Here is a 16661-nt window from a genome sequence, read left to right as displayed (position 1 = left end):
CAGCATTCAGCAAAGACAAGGCCAGGTTCAAGGTCATCTTGTGACACAATTTTTCACTACTGAATGAGCCCAAGGCAACCGATTTCCAGAACCAAGAGCGACCCCCCCAGCAGCCTTTCGGTGCAGCATCCTGGTGAGAACCACCTTCAACAACTCACCCGCTCTGCAGTGTCTTCAATAGCCTTGGCGCAAAGACAAGGGGGTCTTTTACATTCCAATAGAACAGTTCAGCCCAAAAGACACCAAGTTCACCGCTAGTGTTTTACTTCACACATGTATCCACTGTTTCCCCCCGCAACGCTCATCTCGGGAAGCGACATCTCTTAGAATATCCCCCGTTGGAAGGGACCCATCCGGATCACCGAGACCAACTCCCCGCTCCTCGCAGGACTATGAGCACCGGCCAGACACCCCTGGAACTCTGAGAGACCCGATGCCACGACCACCTCCCTGGGGAGCCTATTCCAGCGACCAACCAGCCCCCCTGGTGAAGAACCTTTCCCTGATGTCCCATCTGAACTCCTGTGTCCGTTCTGGGGTATAAAAGGCAGATTTCAAGCACAGCCGCTGCTGTGCTGAGACCTTTGGTTCCTGCTCAAAGAGCAGGAGGTGGTCCCAGCAGCTGAGGCTGAGAAGAGCCCTACACCAAAGGGGCAGCGGGGACTCCGGCCACAACAGCGAGAGAAACAGACCCGACCAAACCTTCCACAGCAGAGATTTTAACACTAACCACCAAACACATCTGTTCTACCACAGAACATAACGCAATCAACATTCAGCGACCAGCAAGAGCAGCTCCTCACCTGAAACCATCCCTGTTTGCGGTACGTACATTCCCAGTCACGTTTCCTTACCTTACGTTTCATTTCCTCATCCTCTTCCATCCTGGCACCGCCAGCATCACTGAGGACAGGACTCAGAAGAGGAGATGAACCCTGGCCAGCTGCGTTCAAGTTCACCTGGAACGCCGGGGTCAGGCCCAGGGGACTCTTGAGCACGAGGGCAGCGAGCGGAGGATGTTCCTCTGGGAGCCCTGGGCGGGAAAGAACGAGAAGATGGAGCGGAAAAGGAGAGAAAATGGTTTCAAAGGCAGCGCATCTAAGACTTTATTAACATTACCCACTGTTAGTGTAAACCATAATTGCCATCTCGCATTTTTTTTTTTTTTAAAAAAAGGCAAAAGAAAAGAAAAAATAAATAAAAAGGAAATACATATATCCAAAGATTAAGTGCGTATCTCAAACTAAACGGAACGTTCCCCGCAACCCAGCTGCTGTGTGGCAGCGCGGTAAGGACAGACGCCTTTACAAGTGCACGTAAGGGAAAAGATAAATTGTTCAGTGTCTCAGAAAAAGTACTCAAATCCCGTTGGATTTTGTTCAGTAGCAGCAGAGTTTGCAACATAGGATTATACTGCACTGACAAGAATATAGCTTTTCATTTTTTTCTTTTCAAAATAAGAATTGTTTTTTACCTATGACAAATCATTCCACTATTCTCCACTCCAGAAAAAAATCCAGAAGACAAAGCTCATTAAAAATACATTCAGAAATCAGGGAAGTTTATGAATAGAATAATCTACTGATCTCAAAGGAAAACAATTTTGCAGCAGTGAGTATTAACTGGATGGACACAATCTCCTTGCACAACGAAACCTGTCTGTAGCAGGAGTAACATGCGCTGCTTTGCTTTCGATTATTAACCAGCAATCTTTTTTATCTATATTATTTCATTTGTAGGCCTTTTCTGACATACGAGGCACCACCCCAGTCACCTGAAGCCTGTGAGAAGCAGCTGCCCTGCTGTGTCCTGCAGACTCCGCGGGGTTCAGTGAGCAGCTCCGCTTTTTGGGACCAAACGAAGGCAACAGACACTCCAATTACTCACGCTGTGCCCGCAAAACTCCTGCCTAACCTCATCTATTTTTTTTTTTTTTCTGCTCTTCCCTGTGATGGACAGCCAAACTCGGTCAGCTCAGGGAACTGAGCGGGTACCACGCACTTCAGCATCTACCGCTTTGACCCGGCCGCTCGATCCCTCGGCGCCATCCCTTGTGTGCTACAAGCAGAAAGCAAGGGCTACATCACACCTGAACCAAGAGCAAAGCCGAAAGTGCCAACTCATCCTTTCCCAGACTACTTAGAATCATCCCCAAAGGCTTTAAACAACATCACAGCAACCAGTGCCCGCGGACAGGCGTTCCGCGGGCAGCGCCGCGGGGAGCAGGGCGGGAGCTGCCGCGGCCGCGCCGGGGCTCAGCAAACCCGCAAAGCCCCGGCAGAGCCGAGCCCAGGGAGTCCCAGCGCAGGATCGCACACGGACAAATGCAGGAAGCAAAACAGTGCTGCGCTCGGTCACCTGGAAGAGATTCAGAGCCTCCAGGCTGCCGGGTTAACTATTAATACACTAGTCATTCTGGAGCGGGTTTTTGTTTCTGTCTGAGCATTCTCTTCATTCCAGCTGCTTTCAATATCAGCACACGAAAGCAACAACGTCTGGCATTAGCTTCATCTACAGGGGGACAGGAGTTTATTGGAAGTTCGCTTTTACGTGTCAGGGATGCTGAAACAACAGCTTAAAAATAAACGAGCTACAGGCTCACAGGGTGAGGAGCTTCTTTAAATTCTTGGAATTTAACGGGATGTAGCAACGCATTCCAGAATCTGTCACTTGAATTGCTTCTGGACAGACTGAATGTTCAGATGCAAGAGGAGCAAAAGGGATATAACTTGCTACAAACTCCACTGCCTGCCTGCTTCAGTGGAGTTGTTCTGTTCGGGTTTGTTTTGTTTCCCTTGGCAGATGACGGTACAAGCGTGTACTGAAATTTTCCTTTCATAATCCAACAGTATTTCTCCACTAGAGCAGCAAGAGGGGAGCTCCCAGGCTCAGGCCAGACATACAGCGATTCTCTGTTCTCTGGTAAAGGAAGATCCATGTGACAGAAAACTCCCAATAAGGTAGAAATATTGGTGCAAAGGTGAAAACACGTGAATGATTTCCTCCGACATCAAACCATGGAGCACTGAGGTGTGCCCAGCCCCGGGCAGCAGCGTGGTCACCACTCTTGGGGAGGAACGTTCCCATGTCTCAGCATCCTGCGGGATGGGGAAATTTGTTCTCCATAAACATCGCGAATTGGGAAACCCGGCTGCGAGCAGCGGGCAGGGTTTCCATGCAATGACGTGGGTATTCGGCGATGGAAACCAGACACGGCTGCGTTCTCTACACAGCAAATTTCTGCTCTCACAGCACACACGAGTACACTGAACTCAGTGCAACATCCGAAAATGTGGCAGCTCAGTGGAATATTCCGCATACTTAAAGACCTTTAAGAACACTAATACTTCGTAGTTAATTACACTATGTAGTTATGACCAGCTATCCTTAAGCAAACAAAATCACGGGTTCAGAAAAGATCAGCATGCATATAATCGGGAAAAAACCAATCAGCTCTAACCACAGAACATTGCAAAAGGACTGTAGTTTGCATGACCACGGCCATGGGCTTCAGTAAGGATGTTCGCCTTATCTTCCACAGCTACTGCGGAATATCGACACACTGGTTTATGACTGTTTATGCTGCCTCTTCTTTTGTCCAGGTAGAAAAATGCAAAAGCCTCTGTCTAATATATAAAAGTATGAGTTAATCCAAGTGTTTGTTCACTCTACGTTTTACTGAGAGGATCTTCAGCGTATACAGGTGTGAAGATTCATACTCAAGTTTGAAAAAGAAATACGTTTAAAATATTATAGAAAACCAGTCACAACAAGTTCACTATGGGGTCACAAAACAACCTTAAGCCAGATGCTGTAACCATGACCTTACCTTTTATTTTCTTCAAGAGTACTTGAAACCCATCCCTCTCACTGTCATTATTACAGTTAACATACAATTGTTTTCTTTCTTTCCTTTTTTATTTCTCAATATATCTGTTTAGTGACCAATATCCCCAAATCCATTCTCATTTGCCTTGCTAACAGAAATACAGCAGAGATCTTCTCTAACCTGCGGGTCGTTTGGCAGGGAATACACTCGCAAAACTTCAGAGATGTGGGTAGTGAAGGAAAATTTTGGAAAACTATCACCCGACTTAAAAGTTGAGTACCTGAGTTTTAATTGCAGCTTTCATTTCAAAAGTGGCTCTGGGAAGCTGGCGCGCCAGCCCCCAACATCTCATTTTTCTGTGCGCACGTTAGGCTTTGCCTTTCCCCACCGCCTCCTTGTCAGTACTGCCTATAGTTACAACTGCACAGCAAAATTCTGTTTCTTTTGGAAAATTCCTGGTCTATGGGAAACATTCAGCTCCAGCGGGAAGAGGGAGGCGGCCCAGGTCCGAAGAACGATCCGGACTAAGAAGAAAAAAAAAAAAAAAAAAATCACTGCAGCCGTGGGGATGCTCACTGAAAAGGTGACAGTTTGATTTTTAGATCTGAAATATCCAATGTAGGATGTGTCATACCTGACATTGCCGAGGTCACTGCCTACCTGTTGTTTCAGAAAAAGAGACGCTCACAGCTCTGGGGGCTTTCACCCTAGATTAATACAATTTTAAATGGGGCAAGCTCCCACTAGGTGACTAGGCCAGTTTATTGCAATACAGGTTTTGCTGACTATATTAATATGGACTAGCTTTTATGATAACTCTAAGTAGAAGCAGACTTCATTTGGTTTACACTTAGATAACAAGCTTAATAATAAGATAAGAAGCTTCCGGCATCACTTCTCAGTTATTTTTCAGAGGATATTTCCATCCTTCAATCTAAATTCTATCTCTACCCAGGCAGGCAGATTTGAGTGCAAAGCTTGACAAAAATAAAATGCAAGTACTGGCTCTGTAAGCTTTACACTTGAATGCTTAAAGTAGTTCAAAGGCAGGTAACAAAACCAGTGCCCCAATAACAAAGAGCATTACTGGATGTACTAAAAGCTATGTCAGCAATTAGACACCTTATCAGAAGGGAGTGTCCCTTACAGTTCACTGGCTGACTCCCTTTAAAGATGGAATTTTATTATTATTACTACTGCTTCAAACAGATGAGGTTCCCTTTGGGCTGAGCCCTTGCGGTGGCTGCTGAACCCATCGCGTGCACACACCAAATTGCTATTTCTAGAGTGGAAGTGTTCTGCAAGCTAATGTACTGCAGCTGAAACCCTGGAATAGCCCCAACCTTCCTTATTTCCAAATATCACCACTGATATATTTTTCCCCTGCAAATCTTCCCTTTAAAATAATGAAGGAGAGTTGGGAGATAGAGAACTTTGAAAAAGCCTACAAAAAACATCTAAGGAACTTTAAATTCCAAGATTCATTTTTCTTTCTTCCCCTCCAATGGGTACAGACGACATTAAACGTTCAAGCACGTTTACAGCAGAGTTGACACCCCACTGCAACCACGTGTACCTGGGGAGTTACACCTACACGTGATGCTGTAGGACAGTCCTAACGTTGGTCCTGGTTTTATGGTTACATCCAGGATTTGAAACGACTGCCCTTCTTTTGCCACCTTCCCCCCTTGTAAAGGTTACGCTTGTTGCGGGTGAGAAAGGATATGTCTGTGTTGTTCCAGACCACAGTTTACTTACGCAAGTGCTACCGAGTTCTTTTAAGCAAATGTTTACATGATTCAGGAAAAGAGAATTTACTCATACATTGGTCACAGACTCCTGAAGAACAACTTCCAAGCTACAAAACATGCAGTTGCCCCCGCGCCCTACGTTTGCAAAAAAGGACGGGCTTCAATACAAACAAATACACAGGAGAGAGTTTGAGGGACGTGCCCAGTTTGAAAGAAAAATGTCTCCACAATAGACATAATTCCTACAGTGAAATTAGAACTTTTAGTCCATCTGTAATCCCAAGCAAAAGGTCTGCACAAAGCAGTAAATTGAAAACCACACATGGAGATTTGCCCCAGCTGTGCTCTACTTTCAGCAAAGGGCTACGGGAGGAAAACTGCCTGGAAAAACCTGGTAACAAAAGTCTAAGATGCCTTGGCTAGAATAACAAGTATTTATTCTATTGCGAACGCAATGGAATGAAAAATAAAGCTAAAAAGCCCACGTTTTCATTTATATCAAAGTTTTCCTTATTTTATTGCATAAACAATTAAAATTATGAATTAGTACAAATCTATAGGTTCATAACCGGCAATCTGAACAGACACAAAAATATTAAAAATCCCAACATGTAATTCAACAAAACATTTCCTGTATAAAAGATAACGTTCGAGAGAGCGATTAAGAAATTCCAGCCATCTTTTGTTTTCTTACCATGATCCTTTCCCGAACACAATAGCACCTACAGGATGGGGAGTCGCTCTGGCCACGGCACGCGGGTCCCTGCACGTATCAATAAACGGGCGTCCGGTGTTTCCCACCCACGCGCCTCACGCATCCGAGCAACAGCAAATTACAGGGCTTTGGAAAATTTATAGCAACACCTTCCCCAGAAACGAGGTTCAATTAACCACACTCCAAATTGGAAACCTGCAAAGCTACAGCTCGCCCCGAGGACTCATCCCACCATAGCAGATAATAAATTAAGTGGATTTTATGACACGTTTGGAACCGTAAAGTCTCCCCATATTCATACAGAGAGTGTATATGTACACCCATACATATACACACAGTATTTGTGACAAGCGCGATGCAAGATCTACTGAAAACTACGGCTAAAAGACTATAATTAAAATTATCTTGTATACTCGATCAATACTGGATAATTATGGCTTAGAACTTTTTGCAAAATGACAATAATGGGAATGACTTACCAACAGATTTGCACCAGAAAGCATGAAATCGTGACTTTTATTAGTGTCTCCACAAAATCTTACCCTTATCAAGATTTGCAGCTAACTAAGGACTGCCACCACCAAAACCAAACCAAAATCCCAACACCAAACCAAAACCAAGCCACCAACGACAAAAAGAAAATTCCCTTAAACAAAAATCACAATACAAATATACACAGGAAAAAGGAGATCAACACTTGGTATTATCCAGCAACTCTGAAATTCACGGGAAATTAAAGTGAAAGCTAAGAGCAGATCAATATATTGCCCTATTCCATGCTAAGATAAAATATAAGTCCTGGGAAATATACAGCAGGTATTACTTGAATAATGAATGAGCACTTTAAAATTACGAAGTGTACACACAATAGATAACACAGGCTAGTAAAGTTTACCAAAGTTTAACTGGGTGCTGGATGGGGCAGAGAATATTCTATGGCCTGTGTTTTGTGCAAATTTAAGAGCTCCAGTAACTGCACACGCAAAGATCAAAAATGTTCCGATATAGTGCCTTACATTCAATAAACGTGTTTAAGCCTAAGTACACACATCAGAACGGCAGGTGCAGATTTAATTCCCCACTCAAGACACACAAGTTGAGTACCGCAGGAGAGCTAAACCCAGCCTAACTCGCTCCGAAAGCCACTAATCTGGACACCCATCCTCCGGCCACACGTGTTTGCTCCGGCAGGAGGATGGAAACCAGCCCGGTTCTGAGCAAACCTGGGAAATCCTGTGCTCCTCCACACAGGAAAAACACGGCACTAAAACCCGGACGTCAACTAGAATATAAGTACCTATATATGTCCCCTCAGCCTCCTACAGATGGGGGCGGAAAATAAATGAGAAAGAATGTACCTGCAGAAGTGACACTGTCAGGGGGAGGAGAGCACAAGGGAAGGTTTACACCTCGGCTTTCATCTGCTCCTACCATAGCTCCTCGAATGCTGCCTTCTCAAGACAAGCATGCATGGGATACTCGACAAAGATCTTCTGATTTTTCCTACATAATTTTCCCTCTTTTTCACGGCATGCGATTCCCGCAGCAGCTTTTGCCGCTCGGGGTCTGCAAGGGTCTCAGCTCCCACCGTCAGGCGGCTGGCACCGATTCCACACCCGCCAGCATCCTACGAACAGAAAACTCGTGTGCTCAGGAAAAAGGAAAAACAGATATCGGTACCAGGAACTAAGTTTTAGTAGTATCAACACTAGAAAAAAAAAAACCAGAACAACAAAACAACCAACCAAAACTCCAGGATTAACATGGAAAGCTTTGCAGCATCGCGGGTATTTGGGCCACAAGCACACTGTGCTGAAGTTCCCTCCGCTACCCAAAGACGGACACCGTGGATGGAGGACAGACAGCGAGGCAGCCCTGCCTTCCCTCACCTCCTCCTGCCGCCCCGGGTGACGGCGGGGGGAGATGGGGGTGTCTGACACAGCTATAACACACTAAAATAACTCCCTGCGGAACTCCCCATGCCCTCCAAGGCAGGCTGGTTTTGTCTCCACCTCTATTGGCAAGGGAATCTGAACTTTTCCTTCTGGAGGAAATGCCGAAGAACCTTTTCTCGCAGCTTTCTTGCTCTAATAAACACTCTACTTGCAAACTTAATTTTCTCCTCTTTTGTGCCTATCTTGGAAACCACAAACAAAACAACAGAGCTAAGCACGCAACTGTGTCATCAGAAGCAACACAGCTTTGAAAATCAGAAAAGCCCAGAAAGAAACCACGGCAGCGCTATGCTATATTAATTAGCAACAGGACCGATATGCCAGGCGGGCGCTGGGGCCCCACGCAGCAGCACCGAAGCCTCACACCACGTGGGCTGGTGGTGCTGCCCAAGCATCCCCAGTCCCGGCACACAGGGGAGCTGGATGACGTGGGGGACCCGTGTTCCTGGTGACACCCGTGACAACCACCTTCATCTGAGCAGCCCCGAACCCGGGACAAAGTCCCCCCAGCCCGTCCCCACCTGTGGCTCCGCACATCTTGTTCTAAGCTAAAGGACTGGAATCCCAGTCACTCCATTCCTTCAGAAAACAAAAGGGGCATTACATTAAGACTCATTAATTTTTTTTTTTAATCCCTGAGATTTAAAATTCCCAATAAAAGATCTGCATAGCTGCAAAATAAAAGAGAAAAACTGCGAAGACATCTTTTCAAATTAACTGCGTTGCAAGAAAATGTTATCGGCAAACCTTCTCTCAGGGGTGTTCATTAAAACACAGGCAGCTTTTTCCTAAGATCTTTTGAAAACCTAGAAAATTTTGTTGGATTTATTCCCAGGTTAAGCAATTCTACAACATTTAGAGAGAATGCCTGTGATTGAGGCACAGAACATGAAATGGAGGCAGTCACGGTTATATGTAAATAGCTGAATCCTGACTCTTTTTTTTAAAAGATCAAAGAAATTAACAGCCTTCCTCAAAATCTTCATCTACGTATTTGTCCCTGACTTTCCCACCTGTAAGAGTTTGCAGACAGAAGACTTTGCTGGTTTTCATTTTCCTTTTTTAGGTTACATAATGTAATTAGCTGTGGGAAGGAAACCAGGCAAACCAGCTCAAAACATGCTTCAAGTACCAGCTCTGCACACAACTCCAGACCTCCCCCGAGCGCCTATCTAGAAATTTCACATTGCACGTCCACGACATCATCTCCACAGGTACGAATAAAGTCACACAAACAGCCAGAACACACATTCAGCAGAAGGAAACAAAACAAAAAATGTATAGGACTTATAAACAACGCAACAGCAACCAAACTGCTGTACCTTCCTGTAGGTCCAAACTAATCTTGTGTTCTAAATGTGCTCTGATTTTCTGTGCCACTGGCAGAGGCGACAGGTTTCTCATGGAACAACAGCGATTCCGCTCAAACACAGTAACCACAACGTAAAAGCAAGTGCTTATAAAAACTAAACTGGAAGAAACGTGCAACCAAAGGAGGTTTTATCTCCTCATGTTCTGACATACATTGAGAAGAATTCCCTTGAAGTCTTAGTTATCAGAATTTTGAGAAATAATAGTATTTTTTTAAATGTTTGAGTAAAGAATGAAGGTCTTTTAATGATATATTAAGACCACATTCAAAAAAACTGGTATGAGTAATATGGAGCATCAAGTTCTGCTTCGGGCTGTAAGTTGCTTGTTCTGGAGGCGCTGGCTGCACCAGGACTGAAAACTGGGCAACGCGGAACCTGAAACCAAACGGCTGCTGCTCCCAGCACCAGGTTTCACTCGCGCGTTCTGTATTTCAAATTCGTGCTCGCACAAAAGCAAAATACCCTAAAAAAAAGCTATTACGAGCTGAAGCTCCAAATGTCACCCTCCCAACACTTGAGGCTGGCAAAGAGGAAGGACGGTTCACAACTCTGACTGTTTCAGCTCAATAAACGTTGCTAAATTACATATGACCGGTTCAGCGACTGGCTTTTCAATTACACTTTCAAACTTGCAGATCGAGTCTCACATCAGACTCACCTGATTACAAAAAAGTGATAAAAGCAGTGAAGCTCTAACTGTTGTCTAGAGTATTCACTCCTCCTAACATCTCAGTTTCTCAGAAAGATTACAGTATTTTCCTGAATACCGCTCATATTTTAGAGGAAAAGCTAAAGCTATCACCAAGTTTACCACTACCTGCCTTGCACAGATAAAGGCCACTTGTATGAATTAATTTGTAAGCACTTTTATGCAGAGTGATTAAATAAAGAAAAAGAAGGTGAGACAGAATGCAACAGGGATTAAGTGCTTTTATAGTCTATGCATATATTTCCAAACTGCTACAAAGCAAGAAGGCACTTTGCTGCTGGGCTGCTGAAGGCACTTTGAAGTCAGAAAATACGATTGTCTTCACAAGAAGTTTTGGTGACTGCTATTTTCGTTTGATTGTGTACACATTCTCTCTTCTAAACTACCAAGTAGGTTATTTATTCTCCCCCATATACTGCAGACATGTTGCATAGGACGATATTTTAAAACTTTTGATTGTGGAAACAAAAAGAGAGAACTCTCAATGCAGGAAAACAGCTAATTTACTGGATGCAGCTGCTCGTTAACAAGCATGTGCAAAAATGACTTGAGTTCGGGTGCTGGAGAAACAGCATATTATATGTGACTCTTACAGATACATTTATAGCCAAACAAATCCTTCAGTATACTGTAATCTGTGATGTCTGCAGGAGCCAGTTGATGATAGGCCTCTGAAATCAGTGGTTTTTCCTAAATGCAGTATTTTGCAAACATCGTAGCCTATTATAATACATTCAGAATGCACCGTGATGCATATAATGCAGCACCAAAGCTTGGAGGGAAACTGAACAGATATATGGAAAAAAAAAAAAAAAAAAAAATCAGCTATGCTATGTGATTTAAAATCCAGCCACCAGATTAGGGTTTTGTTGTGTAAAGTGATTGCCATCACACTCTTTTGACTTCCAAGCCTGAACAGCGCAAGAGGGATCCATCACTTTTTGTGAGAATCAATTGACATCAATCAATCAAGAATCAATTGACATGTGCCTTCTCTGTCCAGTCTTCTTGCGTGAGATTTTTCAAGTTATTCTGAAAGTCAAAAGCAAAGTTTTCACTGGTGGCTTGAGCAAAAGGGTTACTGAAGAAAAGGTTGACATCCAGCGGCGCGGCGGTTTCGGAGTCCCAGGAGTCAGTGTCGGTGCTGCTGGAGTCCTCGGTGGCGGTGGGCGGGCAGCTCAGCTGCTCCAGCTGGTCGATGATGTCCGTGAACTGGAAGGCTGAGCTGGACTCGGAGCGGACCGAGTAGGCGGGGAAGTTCACCATGGAACTGGCCTCTGAGTGGTTGGCGGAGCTGTACGTGTGCAGGGAGGACGTGCCGTTCAGCGGCAGATTGTTGAGGGAGCTGCTCTCAGAGCGGTTGTTGACGAGCGAGCTCGTTTCGGAGGGGCTCAGGAGGCTTTGCATTCTGCTCGCTTGCGCCTTCACCTCAAACAGCTCCGAGGTGTCTGATGGTCTCTCGTTGCCGTTGAAATCACTCCCTCCTTCAAATTCAAACTCATCTTCCATATTCATATCTACGGCTTCAGTTGAGTACCTGTCAGGGCTTGACTGGGAAGAGACTGTATTCTGCTGAAGGGCATCTGTAGTCAAGCCAGGTGACTCTGACACAAGCCTAGAAAAATCAGAGCCCTTTAACTCTAAACCACTGTATACGTAGGAAAACGCCTCAGAGCCCCCAGCAAAAAAAGAAATTTCTGCTGGGTCATCATCAATGAATTCCTCTGACACCTGTAACTGGGAATTTGTTAACATGAAACGAGGGGCACTCCGACTGCCGTGCTGATGCTCTTGTTCAGCAACAAAACCACCAGTGGTAAAGTCATCCTCATCATTGTCATTTGCACAAACAGCCACCCTGCTCTCCCTACTACTCTTCTCTACATCTACATCTAAACCGCAACCACTCTCACCAACAGGACAAGCAGGGTTACAGTTTCCTGCAACACCACCAAACCCAACACCTTGGAGCACAGGAGATCCAGGCTGCTGCATCGCTTTCCTCCCCGCTTCTTCTGCTGGCACCGCAGGGGGTTTTTCCGGACCCCTCGTGTACGTCGTGCGGGGGTCCACAGAGGAAGGGCTGGTTTCTGCAAAGATGGGCCGGACGGGAGCAGGAGCGGCCGATGAGTGAACTGAGTGGAAACAGGTGGCTGCTGAGGCAGGAGACCCTGGGGCTCTCAAGCCCTCAGGGAATGGGACACTCTAAGAGGAAACACAGTAGAAAGACAAAAGACAAAACGGTTTTTGTAACACATAAAACCAAATGCAACATCCAGTTCCTGATGCAGAAAGAATACTTGCTTCGAAAGAGCTCACTTTACAGCAAACAAAACATTGCATACAGAAACAGATCTAGAATCTCCAGTAAGAGGCAAGATACTTTTTCCTGAATTCTGATAACTGGATGGAAAATTACAAGTATGTATTTTATAGCCTCTGCTGAAAAAGCATCCACAAGACAAAGTAACGCAAAACAATGATCCTGTGATGTGTCCTTAACCTCTCGCATGTAAAGCAAGTGCATTCAGAGAAACACTTGCTTCTTGCCATTGACTGTAGCAGAAACCCCTACGATGAACTCTTGACTTCCAGAGAGAGCAGGTAGGTAGTGCCCGATGACAAACTAATCCTCTGAAATAACAACATGCTAGAAAGTAGGATATCTTTTCACAGTTAAGCTGTGATGTGGAGCATCTCCCGTGTGAGGAAAGGCTGAGGAGCTGGGGCTCTGGAGCTGGAGAAGAGGAGACTGAGGGGTGACTCATTCATGGGGATCAATATGGAAAGGGGGAGTGTCAGGAGGATGGAGCCAGGCTCTTCTGGGTGACAACCAGTGATAGGACAAGGGGCAATGGGTGCAAACTGGAACACAGGAGGTTCCACTTGAATATGAGAAGAAGCTTCTTCATGGTGAGGGTGCCAGAGCCTGGCCCAGGCTGCCCAGGGAGGCTGTGGAGTCTCCTTCTCTGCAGACATTCCAACCCGCCTGGACACCTTCTGTGTAACCTCATCTGGGTGTTCCTGCTCCGGCGGGGGGATTGCACTGGATGAGCTTGCGAGGTCCCTACCAGTCCCTGACATTCTGTGATTCCGTGATATTACTCACAACTATCAAAACTGGTACCACTCACAAACAGAAGAACAGGAACAAAGGTTGAACAGTGAAAGCAACTCCAGACAAAGGGTTTGCCCTGCCCAGCGCCTCGGGACGCTGCTGTCAGCCCCGCGCACGCCGCCCCACTCACCTGCTTTGGCACGTCGGTGTTGGGAGCGCGAGTGGATGTCCTGGCTTTGCTGTGCCTCCTGCGGAACAGAGAGCAGCCGCTGAGCTTCCAGGACACAAACCAGCCTTCTCCCTTCCCCACTCAGCCATTTCCATTCCAGCCACCAACAGAAATGGCTCGAGCTGTATTTTACCACCGTTTCTTAATAACTAGTTCAAGATTTTACAAGTCACAACAGTTGTACCTTAAGAAACATATAGAAAATGCAATAAAGCAGGATCCAGATCACTTGTACCACTGAAGAGAACTCAAGAGCAGCTTGAGGCAGAAGACGAGACTAAATAGTTTAACTTCTTCCTTTGTCATCAGTATAAACATCTACAAATGAATGGCTTCAAAACTAAAATGAGTTAAGCTGTAACAATTTTACAAACGACTTACAATTCAGTCAGCCATATAATTTACAGCGTATAAAATTCCATATGCTACATGCCAAAAAGTGGTATCCCGCATTGCACTTGTGGTTAGACTCGTTCTATGTCAATAATTTACCAGAGAATCAATCTTTCCTACAGAAAAAGAGCTCAACTGGAGTCAAAGACATTGAAAATATTCATTAATAGTAGATTAATGCAAACTTTTAAAAATTCCAATAAGTTCCTATAATCTTTCAGATGAAAGACTATGAGGAGTTTCCCACGCGTTGACAGGATGGTTTCATAGTCAAGGTTTCATAATGAAAACGTACATTTTTAATGTATTTCTGTATATGTTTAGAAACGAATGAGTATTTGAGGCCACAGATTGCAGATCCCCTGTTCAACGCTGTGCTCTGCCACTGGCACAGCTACAGTGACACCCAGACGAGCCCTCACTCATCTGGGTGAATCTTCGAATCACACTGAACTTTAAGATGGGTAAGTCACACATTGCCCACGGACATTAAAATGCAATACTAAAACTTTCCTAAGCTTTTTAAATCACCACAAAATTATATATTTTTTTAAATTTAGTTCAGCTACCTTGAATTTGAGGTAGACAAATATCTCAAATATCCATTTATAGGTAACTGAGCAATCAGGAAATGACCATGCCTCCAAGCATCATTTAAAACCACTGAAATGTAGGAAATATGATACTGTGAAAGCCTCAACTACATTTCATCTTACATAATTATTTGTACTTACCTTTCATACGGGGTTTTCTTCATCCCACTGTCCTTTATATAATCTACCAGTTGCTTCTGTGTTCGGCCACTGTGAATCCACAAAAGTACAAATGTTATGAAATACAGTGGATGAGAATTATAGATGGAACGACTTTAGAATATTTCTTCCTTTTGATCTCATTTTCTAAGAGATAAGGAATTCAGCTTTAATAAATCTGTTGTGTTTCTCCCTACCTGTATCTGAATGATGACCCTCTGGTGAAGAACACGGCTTTAGCCTTTGGCTTTGGCTGATCAAAGAGCCTAAAGAAGGTGTGATATTCAACACAGATTTTCCAGAAGTTTTTACACTCATCCCTACTTCCCAAAAGAAACTCCAGCGTATCTTGATACAGGCCCTGGGAACAAAACACAAAAGCTAAGTAGAACACAAAATGGCAATGAAGGAGAAAAGTACAAATAGGTGCCAAGGAAAAGGCTGAACTCCAGGGAGACGGAGTATTTTGCTAAGTCAAATGCCTTACAGCAATGGAAGTGATTCCGAGTGCAGTTTAAATAATTTAATAGCTCCCAAAAATATTTGTTTACCTTGAAACTGTAAAAATGTTTAAAGAGCGCTTGACTTTAGAAACATGCTCAGTATAGTCTGCCTTAAGAAATATGGATCATAATGTTAGTAACGTGAAAGAAATTAAAACACTTAAGTGAAATGGTAGTGATTTTAAAAAATATATAACTTTTTCCTAATAATTTCTGATGCTTACTTCCTGAGATTTAGACGAGACTGGAAAATACCGCGTATGTCAGAGTTACAGGTATCGCATGAAACCTGTGAGGGTCTCTCCGTCAGACACGTTACTACACATGCAGACAGTGTGTCCTGCTTCAGGGTTCCTTGATACACCCAACTCTATTGTGTCCACACATTTTTTTCCCCCATTTTAATACAACCCTACGTTGAACGTAATCTAGTCACCCAGCGTGGAGGCAACAACAACTTGGACACTAACTACAATAAAAAACATCTACAGTAAATGAGCCACGCATGAAAAATAACCCTCCTGCTATACAGACATACAAAAAAGATAAAGCTGTAGCACGAGTCATTGCATGGTCTCTAAAATTCAGCTCCAACAATATAATCTCAGCCACCTCTTCTTTCCTGAGGTGTATCGGGTTGTTCTCACTTGGATCGAGGGAATCTCTAGCTGGTTTTTCATTTGAGCAGCACATATTCAATAAGTTCCTGGAGGAAACAGCCATATACAGCAACCACCGTTGGTATCAGCAGTGGACTACAGTGTTCTTTAAGGAGCTACAGCCAAAAGCACCTTCCTAATACACTTTCACCTAAACAACAGAGGTTTACTATTTCAATGCTTAAGTTACTTCAGTTCATTTTGACGACGATGGATCAGAGTTCATGAGAGCGTTAACCTCCATTTATATCCAAGGGAAATAGTCAATGTAACTTTTTCCAGAGTAAAAGTGCCGAGACGGGATGCAGCAAAGAGGTGTTTTATTTTCTTTTTCTATCTTAACATTACACACGTGTATGCCTATGTCAAGCATAAGCTGAGGCTGATACCCAAAATGTAAAAATCTAAGATGACAGACATGGGGCGAGAAAGGAAAGATTTTTTTACTTGAATGATGAAGCCAAGCCTACCCCACTGAAGCTGCTTTCTAAAATTATAAACTCTAGAATTTTTCACACTAAAATTAAGTATACGTATTTTTTTCAACACTGACCAGCCTACTATTGCGACAAAACTTACACAGACCTCTGGGTGGAGTTTAATAAGGAATCTTTTCCTCTTGAAGCTTAGTTTACGGACCTTTGACCAGTTGAAGGTGTTGATTTTCGTATTACCCTGAATTAAAACGATAAGAGTTAAAAGTCGGGAAAGGTTTCACAAGTAAGAGCAGCAAAC

General features: G+C 44.0%; 1 protein-coding gene across 4 annotated transcripts in view; it reads right to left on the bottom strand.

The window, feature by feature from the left end:
- Window positions 1-16661, bottom strand: part of FARP2 (FERM, ARH/RhoGEF and pleckstrin domain protein 2) — a 79976-nt gene that overhangs the window by 22166 nt on the left and 41149 nt on the right. For 2 of the 4 annotated variants that reach the window (XM_065639803.1, XM_065639805.1), the window contains exons 9-14: window positions 16506-16601; window positions 14962-15125; window positions 14747-14815; window positions 13581-13638; window positions 12297-12537; window positions 855-1033 (exon numbers count right to left, since the gene is read on the bottom strand). In XM_065639803.1, the coding sequence (XP_065495875.1) occupies window positions 855-1033; window positions 12297-12537; window positions 13581-13638; window positions 14747-14815; window positions 14962-15125; window positions 16506-16601 (807 nt within the window). The remainder of the gene's footprint in view (window positions 1-854; window positions 1034-12296; window positions 12538-13580; window positions 13639-14746; window positions 14816-14961; window positions 15126-16505; window positions 16602-16661) is intronic. The other 2 variants (XM_065639804.1, XM_065639806.1) reach the window with 1 other exon arrangement.

This window comes from Caloenas nicobarica, chromosome 8, assembly GCF_036013445.1.
Source record: "Caloenas nicobarica isolate bCalNic1 chromosome 8, bCalNic1.hap1, whole genome shotgun sequence".
Lineage (NCBI taxonomy): Eukaryota > Metazoa > Chordata > Aves > Columbiformes > Columbidae > Caloenas > Caloenas nicobarica.
This window is presented reverse-complemented; position numbering and strand designations above follow the sequence as displayed.